This window comes from Berghia stephanieae, chromosome 1, assembly GCF_034508935.2.
Source record: "Berghia stephanieae isolate SIO BIC M18660-M18661 chromosome 1, UCSD_Bste_1.3, whole genome shotgun sequence".
NCBI lineage: Eukaryota > Metazoa > Mollusca > Gastropoda > Nudibranchia > Aeolidiidae > Berghia > Berghia stephanieae.
The window spans coordinates 7442683-7453552 of NC_088360.1; the positions used below are offsets into that span (position 1 = coordinate 7442683).

General features: G+C 35.3%; 1 protein-coding gene across 1 annotated transcript; it reads right to left on the reverse strand.

Annotated features, from left to right (window-relative positions):
• Positions 1–818: 818 nt before the first annotated feature.
• On the reverse strand, positions 819–9326 carry LOC144963534 (uncharacterized). Its single transcript, XM_078897606.1, has 2 exons — positions 9199–9326; positions 819–1592 (listed from the first exon to the last, which is right to left on the reverse strand). Exons 1-2 carry the CDS (start codon positions 9324–9326, stop codon positions 971–973), a joined length of 750 nt encoding a protein of 249 aa, XP_078753732.1. The 3' UTR covers positions 819–970.
• Positions 9327–10870: the final 1544 nt, after the last annotated feature.

Consider the following 10870-nt stretch of genomic DNA (forward strand, 5'->3'; position numbering starts at 1 on the left):
TAAATCTGACTTACCATATGTGTCATTTCTTAAGCCGAGATAAATAATGCTTTCACCATTTTTCATTGCTGTCACAAAAGGAAGTACTTCCAGTGGCAAGCAGTTATAAAGGATTATTCTATCTCTCTGATTAGAAAAAAATCAATTCGTCTGACACACTCCGAGGGTATGGATTTGGGACGTGCACGGATTTTGGGTAATCTATTCTATATGATGAGTTTATACTACTGTATCATCAGTCAGACTAAAAAGTGTAAAAGAGCATCTTACTTACTAGGGATACACGCAACATAAATACAGAATTTACTTCTTTCAAACCAAGTTCGTGAGCGAAAGTGTTTTAGAATCTTGGTGAGAGCCAATTCTGGTAGGGATAACATTTCATACCTTGTCCGTCATTAACACATCGGCCATTCTAAAATTGGCTTTGAAACATTTTTAAAATATATTTTGGGTAGATATAATAAGGGCCACGCGTGGCCCTTATTATATCTACCCAAAATATATTTTTATAATATTTCAAAGCCAATTTTAGAATGGCCGATGTGTTAATGATAATGCCTCTCTCTCTCTCTCTCTCTCTCTCTCTCTCTCTCTCTCTCTCTCTCTCTCTCTCTCTCTCTCTTCAGCTCGACTGAACGTACCCGACACCATTTAGTTACATGTTTGGCTCCCAGACTCCTTTATATTATTATTCCTTTATTTCATTTCACACTTCTCCATTCCAGCCTCATCAACTATCAGATTCCACATTTCAAATATTAAACATACTGTTAGTAAACAATGTTACGGTGCAATTATTGAAAACAAAAATGCGGTTTTGAAAGGGACAACAAATATATTTATTGAATTTAAAGCTCATGTGCAATTTTGATACGATACATACAGGAAATCGACAACGTTAAACGTTATGTGCAGTTTATTGCAGTTTAAGCTAATGTTATGAGAAATACAGACACGAATTTTGCGATTAGGAGTCAGTTATATGCAAACTCCAGACACAGTCGCCGTGATCTCTGTATATTCCGCTGTCAGGTCGTATTTGGGTCGTTACGTTAGAAAACTCGTATTCATAAGGCCAATCATATGTGTCCCAACGCATTGAAAAGAATGTCGGCTTGCATGAGCCGAGTTCAAGTTTTAACCCATGCACGGAAGTGAAGCCGTAATGGAGTAAAAACGACCAATTTTCCTCAGATGGGTTTCGTATATTTAACAGTTTATTCAGATCATAGGCGCTAGAAGGAATGCATCTCTTTAACCCTCCCAGATGTCCAAAATTACTTGCTGTGCATGAATCATCTCGCATTCGTATATATTTTATACCCATGTCAAAGTCGATCATGACATAATCGACGTTAGGCATCTTATCGATATCGTATATGAGTACTTTCTCTTCTGTGAAGTCGATATGGAAGTTTGCATGGTCAAGGACATGTTGAACGTATGGATTGTCTGTGGAGATGGTTCTCATTATACCCGACATTTTCCGGGGCATGCAGCATCTCCCATGGACAGTCGCAGGGACAAATAGTAGGAAGAGGAAGGCGAGACGAAAAGACATTGTTGATTGGTTAACTACCTTTAGGAACCTGAAACAAGGAATATGAATAGGTAATGAATGGAGTTTAAAAAGTCATGAGCGTTCATTTAGCACAATTTCCATTGAATGTTCTTAAAGCGACGTGCACAAAATTGTAGGTCTGACCACCAAACGCTATTGGCGTGATTTAACATGGTTGTAATGAACAATATTTTTCCTTGATTGAGAATATTTCAATTACAACTATGAGCCCATAACAAATTTGGGTTACCAGACCTGTAAATATGCACACGTCGGCATAAAGCGATTTAAAAAGAGTTCTAAGTAATCAGCAACGAGAAATGACGTTAGTATGATACCTATTCAACAGAGGAAAAGCTGTTACCAACTAGGTACTCATTTTTTACCTGAGAGTGGTAGTCATTTTCTACAGATTTCTATTTGCTCCTTCAAGTGGAATCAAACCAGGGGCATGCAGGACCGAAGGCTGTTGCCATACAAACAAGACCACAAGCCACACACATTAGGGGGATGTACAAGAGTTGTTGAAATTCATATTTAAAGAGTTTAAAGCATGCGCACTTTGTCTTGTTATACAATGTGGACAAAAATATACACATAATAGATATAAATCTAAAAGGTCTGAACACTTCAACTGTGACTCCCATACCGTGTAAATAATATATTTCACTTTTTGATATTTTTGTTTGTTTGTTTAGTGTTGCGTTATTATTTTAAGCCCAAGTGCAATATATACTAAATGTGACTAAACGGCCTTAAAAGATGTCCCAGGCCTACAGCAACACTTCAGATGTAGGACGAGACACACGCCCGTAAGGTGCTATAACATTTTAAACATTTTGACACCAGCGATGGTTCTCGAACCAGGTAACTACAACTTCCACAAATCTGAAAAGATATAATCAAATGCCCTGGGGAAAGGTATGTAACCGATTTCAAATCGGCACCGAAAAAAATGATAGTCATTGAAAAATGTTATAAACATGAGCATTTATATCGAACAAAATGTACAAAAAGTGCTCAGAGCGCTTTACAAGAGGTCCCTAACCAACTACAAACGTAACTTGTACGATTCATGACGCCTGTTATCCTACAGAGACACATCGCTGTCAACAACCAGGTATTCATGTAATGTAGAGAGCCTTTTCCAAGGACTCAACTATACGCCGCTCAAAGCGGGACTCGAAATGTGAACCTTCAGATCCGAAGGTGAGTATCATACCTCTAGACCGCAAGTGTTATGTTGATAAAAGAGAAACCCAAACACGACCACACTATCTGTTTTCTTTAATAAATTGAAGCTTCTATTCATTTTCCTATTGAAGATTACCACAAGCTCACATATAAAAACATCACCCCCACCTCAAGACGCAGTTTGGTTTGGAAGATTTAAATGCCTCAAATTGAATGTGTAGACAGTTATGTCTGTATGAAACGTTCCGTGTTTGAAATTTTGTTCTTTTATGAAGCTGTCATATTCATTCTTTCTTGTCACCTCAACCTTTAAATAATATATTTAGAACCTGGTTCACCTTGACATATTACAGGTCTTGAGACGACAATAGGAACCTGATACTTTTATCCTCTGGACCAAATCTACGTTGACATAACGCCATGTTTCAGTTTGGCTGGGGAAATATTACTTTACATATCCTTTTCCACAGTTAACAATGAACCCAACGTTGTCCAACAAAGTGTTAAATCACGGGATATATAGAAATATTTTTTTAAATAGTAACATATATGCTAGCTTGTAGCCTTATAACCGCTAAGCAGTCTCCCCTATTGCTGCCAAAAAAGAAGCTAAATAAATATGCTTATTGGTCTTTCAAACACGACGCTCCAAATGTATGGAATTCTCTTCCAAATGATTTAGAAATCATGTTTTGAGTACTTTGAGGATATTTTTAAGATGGTTAAAACAAAATTTAGCAAAGATTTTAAAATAATAATCAGCAGGCTTTAATCATGTTGCATGTATATTCGTGTTTATATATATATATATATATATATATATATATATATATATATATATATATAATATATATATATATATATCAAGGACTACTATACTGAAATGATTGACATGTGAAATCTTCAGCCCCCGCTAGTGGGGGCCATTGGTTGGATAACGATTTCAAGCAAAACTACTACTTTTCTGCCTTGGTACAATTTCCTTGAATGCGCAATGATTGATTCTGTTCTTATAATTTCGTTTCTTTATAATAAATTGGTTAATTGGAGACCATAAGTTTTAGATAATATTTCTTATGTCTTGAATGATATGAAGATATACAAAAAGTAGTGAAGTATCAACAATTTTACCGGAAAGTATAAACTATTTTTTATGACGCCCTCCTACAAACTGAGTGATTGGGTTTGTTATCATTTGTTAAAATCGAAAGTACGAATCTGCTTTCAGTTCCTATTAATAACTATGGCTAATTTATCGAACTTGAATCTTTGAAAAGTGGTAAGTACCAATAATAATTGCGTAATAATTAATATTTAAAAATGTTTAGACTTAGCATCTGGCTGTATTTCCTGCAGACGATAGTTGGACCCATTGTCGTGCTTGCTCTGTCGAGTCGCACAAATATGGTGATCAGACTCCGACATCCTGATTCGGATTACGTTTCTTATTATGGCCCGTGGCTTTATATTTATATCGTTTTTTCTATATGGTTAACTGATAAATATTGACTTTATTGTATTAGTCGAGTGTAAACGTCTAGCGGGGCCTTGCTCGTCACGTCAACTTCACAACTTGAAAAGTCCTTTCTACTATACTACTACTGCAGTTTCTAGTCATTGCTATTGTTGGATAGCTAGCTAGAATAGTTAGTGAGTCTGATATTACCATATATGATGGAACTAGGACTCTGAATGTTATGCACATTACATGGATCTGGTGTTGCTGATCTGACTGTCAATCGTGTGGGACTAGTACTCTGAATATATAGTTTTGCTTCATTGATCTGAGATGTTACTTTTACAGTTACACTCACTCAAATCACTCACTCTAATTATCTCTGTGACTATGGGAGGGAATTTTGGATCTGATGCTACTCCATTGACTCAAAGGAATAAAGTAGTACTCTGAATATATAGTTTTGTCTCAATGATCTGAGATGTAACTCTATTAATTAACTCTTGACTACGTGGAAGGGAACTATGGATCTGTTTATGATGCTACTCATTGACTGCAAGGAATGAACTATAGTATAGTAGTCAGATTTTTTGTGAATGGCGTGTGTAATGTTTTTAATCGTTTTTCTCAGATGTCCCTCTATCAAAAGTTCTAAAGCTTTGTGTCAACCTCCGGATCAATTTCTCTTAACTGAATGAAAATTTTGGCCCGTATTGTGATGCAAGATTTCTTCTTCACGACCTATAAAAATCTACTTTAAAACCATTGTCATAAAATTAGAGATTTTTTACTGCTAAATATGTAAACATTTTTGCACCACAAAGTAAGATGAATTCATCGTTTTTCAAAATAATCTTGTGACACGGTAGTTCGGCTAGTGGTTATGAGTTCGCATCATACTATTTTCCGAATAAAAGCAACACATATTAACTGTTATAAAGTAACACTTATGTAGTTTGCATCCAATTATGACTCTGTAAGTTATTGATTTTTATTTACACCACGTCGCAATTACCGAAGACTGATATGAATCTCTAGCTTCAACTCATTTGAACTAGTGATTAAATACTCAAAATTGTCAAATTAACAATGAATGTTTATATTTAACTTTCAAAAATTGTATCTATGCATGAACGTTTCACACAGCATTTTAAGTTTTCTTTTAAACCTATAAGATCTTAAACAATACAATGTGATACGGAATCTCTATCGGTTCCTCTCTCGTAAAGCTGCGAAAAAATTTACTTGTATCTATCAATAAGCCATTAAAGAGGACAGCTATGGAATTGGAATTTCACAATCAACCCTGAGTTTCGCATGTTATTGTTGTTGAACACAAGCACATATTTGTGGAAACACTGTATCATAAATTGATGAATTTCTACTTTTGACTGGTCAACATTAAATTTATGTAATCCTCTTTGGCATAAATAACAAGCTATTTCTCAAAAAATTGAAATCAAAATAATGTTGGAAGCGCGTAATGTTCACTTTCATTTGTATTCATCAATAACGTATATTGATTGTTATAAAATGTAAACATGTCTGTCGTTCCTTCATATTCGGATTCTGTACAAACACCATATAAGTTTCAATTAACTGAGCATTCTATTTTAACAAATTCTTTCAAAATGGATAAGCGGAAAATCATATTTTTATTTTGACACTCAAATACAAATTTTTGCAGCTGTACATTGTGAACAGCTGAGAAAAAGAAGAAAAAGGCGCGCCCCTTATAAAAAATCCGACTATTGTACTCTGAATATATAGTTCTGTCTCATTGGTCTGATATGTTACTTCATTAATTAACTCTGTGACTATGGAATGGAATGGAACTATGAATCTGATGCTAGTCCAGTGACTATATGGAATGAACCACTACTCCGAATGTTTTGCCTCACATGAACTTTTGCCTCTTGTGGGTCTGATGCTCATGGACGTGATTTGTTAGCAAATTCAAGATGGGGAAAATTGTGGTGTTGGGAATTACAATGGTAACTACAATAAAGCCAACAAATGTTGTGTGTTCAGATTGCTTAAAGAGGAAAGAGAACAGGAAACATGGTTAAACAAATTCCCTCCTCGTGATGATATTGAACCACAACCGACAGAATTTGTTATTTGTGAAAGACATTGGTCTGCAGGTGTCCCAATGAAAATTCTACCTGGCAGACTGATCGTCCCTGATAGGGATGAAATAGTGTTTTAAAAAAAATTAAAAAATAATAAATTCAAGAGATCCTAATTACAACTACGATATATGTAGCGCATCCCTTAGTAGATATTTTGGTATTCATATTTTTCTTTGGATCATCCTTCACAGATTACCTCTCTTTTGTTGATATTGTACATCTCATTTCCCCTTCACCTAATTGTTCACCCTCATCCTCATCATCACTTTACATGTACATTCATTAATCAAGCTTCTAAAGAAATCATCCTGAATCAATCACTATAAGGTCAGTTTTTTAGAATATCTAACTACTCATCCTTTCCGTTTCTTGGCTACTTTTATTCACTGCTGATAATAATAAACATTAAATATTTGTTGGACCCAGAATTCACAATCATTCTCTATAAAGATAGATCTTGCCATAATATATTGCCCCTGCTGTTATTTTGGTTTGAATTTTCTATATTTTTAGCTGGCCCCCACTAGCGAGGGCTGAAGATTCCATATGTCAGTCCTTTCAGTATAGTTGTCCTTGATATATATATATATATATATATATATATATATATATATATATATATATATATATGTGTGTGTGTGTGTGTGTGTGTGTGTGTGTGTTTCATTTTTTATTGTTTTATGCTCATAGTGAATTTTATACAATCCCAATGCAGATACGTTTTAGTTGTATTAGTTTTGCTAATGGTTTTCTATATAGATGTAAGGTGTAATTATGCCGAGGTCTGATTTATTTCCCGGATTAGGATAACTCTTCATAGACAGTATACGCGCTCGGTACATTGGCTTTGACTGCTCCCACTATGGACGATTCGGAATAGACTCAGCATACTGTCTTTCACTGTCATGGATTCTTCTGATGAAGTTACTATAATCATGTTAACAATACCAGGAAAATAATCTAAAACAAAAATCGTGAACCATAACGTGGTGTCGAGACCAATTTCTATTGAGATATGTAAGAGGACAGAACGTTCTGCTAATAGGATTCAATAGTCTGATGTCACGTCACGTCCGCCTAGCAACGAACATCTTGGTTCTAAACAAAGAAAATCGGTAATGATACTCGGAGTTTTGGAGGTCCTCAACAGTCGTCTGTCTCTCAGAAAATCAATATTTTATTCTTTTTTATTTTATAGCCGTCTATCTTGAGAGCATACAAAAATAGCAAGCTACAACGTTATAATGATAATTCTTGTCCCCTCCCTGGTTACATCAAAAGTATAAAAGATACAAAACTGACAAAGGTATCATGGCAAAGCTTAGTGCATTACCTTTCCGTGTTATAATAAAACATTTCAGCACAATCAACATTCCTCTCCACACACTTGGTCCACGCGTCAAAGAAGAATTCCCGTGACATACTTTGCCATAAGCGAGTCACTTACGACTGCTCCTTGTCACCATTGGCAAAGATTGTCCCACGTATGTGTTTTTTAAGTCTTAGAAACAGGAAAAATCACGTTAAAATTAAAGGATGTTGTATGTAGGTGCTCTATAACTTCTCTTTACGGGTCCACAACTCTCTGCAGTAAGGAACTCAAGTTACAGCCCGATGTATTTCACATAATCTTTTGTGTGATTTTTCGACCGAATCTTTCAATGAGATAGTATAAGTACAAAAAGGCTAGATATAAGTAGTTATCTACACAAAATTTGGTGCGTTATGGAAGAATACATTACACACAAACTCTGTGTAATCATGAACTTTTATAGTCTGGTTAATACAGTTTAGTGAGAACAAACGTGGATGGCAAAAACAATAACAAAGGCCTGAGTGACGTCATCTGCATACTATCGATAGTTTATGCTGGTGGGTTCAGTACAATCGAAATATTCGATATACTTTTCAGCCACATCTAGCACTTTTCAAGGAGACATTCATCTATTTGCAGGTCTGATAACCTAATTCCTTATGGGCTTATCGTTGTAATGGAAATCTATAAAATCTAAATAAAAAAGACACAAAATTTTGTTCATTACAACAATGTTAAACTAGGCCCATAAGTGGGTTAGGGTGTCAGACCAGGATATATATTTATTATTATTATTATTATTATATTATTATTATTATTATTATTATTATATTATTATTATTATTATTATTATTATTATTATATATATTATTATTATTATTATTATTATTATATAAATCATTAACATTGTTATTGTTATTAAGAAATATACTGTATGCCTCTGGTTTTATCACCGTTTAGTGACCACTAAGTTGCATAATGCAAAGTTATAAGACCCAGAGATATATTGTCTCGGATATGGGATGAATATAAATGATACATCGATATTTGACGTAAAGGAAATTTCTAGACACAAAGAACAATTTACGTAATGCGGTACATTATAAAAAACGTGGTTTTTAAATTTTCTTTTAAATATGGATTTTTAAAAATGACTCGCATCTTAGCTTCACGAGGCCCCAGGTTTGAGAATTTTTGACAAGATGAGGTCATCTTAATTAATCGATATTTGAAGGTCTAAATTTTTAACACGTGTATGTTTTCTTCAGAGCACGCCAGTTCAGTCAGTATATTATGACAAGATGAGAGTCTTTCTTTCTCTATAGATAGTGGGTGCTTGGTTAAGAAGCTCATAACATTGCCATCTGGCAGTATAACGGACCAACACACAAAACTCTGTGTAACCATTAACTTTTATAGTCTGGATAATACAGTTAAGTGAGAATTACTCATAAAGTGGATGGCAAAAAAAAAAAAAACAATAACAAAGACCAGAGTGACGTTAACTTCATTCCATCTATATTAACACATCTCTTACCAGTCTGGTTTAAACCACCCCTGCTCAGATTGCAGACTGTCTTTGGTCGGAGAGAAACGTCCCTTTATGGATGACGTTTTGATGATGACATATGTCGTATCTCTATACGACTCAACCTGGTGCCACATGACATTTTCATCCCGTAAGGATGTAAGGATGATCTTGGTTTGAGCTTGTAATTAGATCATTACAGATGACACTATGCTATTGTTTTATTTGCCAGTCAAATAATGCTTATTGATGATCCCATAGTCGATGTTATAGATTATATACTTACCAGGGAATATAAATATTGACTGCTAGTTTGTTACAGTTTTTGCCAGTCAGAACTATGAAACAAATGACATTGAAGAGCGGCTATGTGGTCTTGTGGTATGACACTTGCTTCCGAATCGGAAGGTCCTGGGTTCGAGCCTCGCTCGGCGCATAGTTGAGTCCTTTGAAACTGCTCTTTACGCACAATCTCTCACCGTACTCAGGTGTAAAATGAGTACCTGCCCTTAAACAGCATTGTCTCTGTCGGAAAATAAAAGTATCACATCACTTAACAGATGTCATTCTCTTTCTACATGTTATATGTTGCTGTAAGATTGGAACTCTTTGTAACGCGCTTTGAGCACGTTTAATGGATATTGCTCTGGGATAAAAGCTCGATTTTTTAAAAACTCTGGAGTATGATTGTAAATGGCGTTACCGTTTTGCTCTCTCTCTCTCTCTCTCTCTCTCTCTCTCTCTCTCTCTCTCTCTCTCTCTCTCTCTCTGTTGGTTATTTCTGACCAGTTTTCAAAGACTCCCCAGGCTTTATGCTCCTCCTGGTATTGAGATATTTAAGGATAAGGTAAGACCTCAAGGACTTCTATATGAGACCCATCGTATCGAAACGGTATTATGTGTCGATATTAATCCGACCTCTTAAAGTAAATTTAGAGTTAAAAGGATGATAAAAAGGAACTTTGAGTAGGTTGTCATATAAGAAACCGTCTTCATTCTCCACAATAATCAATAGTAATTTTTTTCAAGTTTTATATTTATATATTAGTGGGTACACATTCAATTTCCAATTAAGAAAAGTGAGTGGAGCAGGTATTTATGTTTATAATAACAAGAAATGAAGTGAGTAGAAAAGTGCCAGAAGACAAAAGAGAATAAAAACTTCGCGGTGACGATGGGGCTCGAACCCGCGACCTTACTGGTACGCCAACTCCGCCTGGAGGGGGAGATCGTGACTCTACCGTATGAGCTAATCACCCGGTCGTGGAATTCGCATCTTTATTCCTCCATGGAATGTCTAAGCGATTATATCCCACATCGCGCCTTGTGGATGGATGTATTTCAAAGACTATTAATCTATAATTGTTTTGTCAACCACCGCTGGTAGGTATAATTTGGCTTTATTCTTCGTTGGCTTTATCTCTTGCTATCAATATATTTACAGGTAAATCAGTGACATTAACATTTTTTAACCATCATGTTTATAGCAATAAACCTGATCTTGATAATGCGAAAGTGGTCAATTCAGGGATAATTGGACGGGACTATGGACAAGTGCACTATCCCAGAATTCGATTCAATAGTCTGATGTCACGTCGCCCAGCAACAGCGGCCATATTGGTTCTAAACAAAGAGAATCATTACTTTTTATTCTTCATGCTGGCTAGAACGTTTCATTCCC

Excerpts from the sequence above, each read along its gene's own strand:
- LOC144963534 (XM_078897606.1), bottom strand. The coding sequence starts at position 9,326 with ATGTGGCACCAGGTTGAGTCGTATAGAGATACGACATATGTCATCATC. Across the intron at positions 1,593-9,198 it reads GGGTGGTTTAAACCAGACTG|GTTCCTAAAGGTAGTTAACC; the intron begins GTAAGAGATGTG and ends TCCTTGTTTCAG.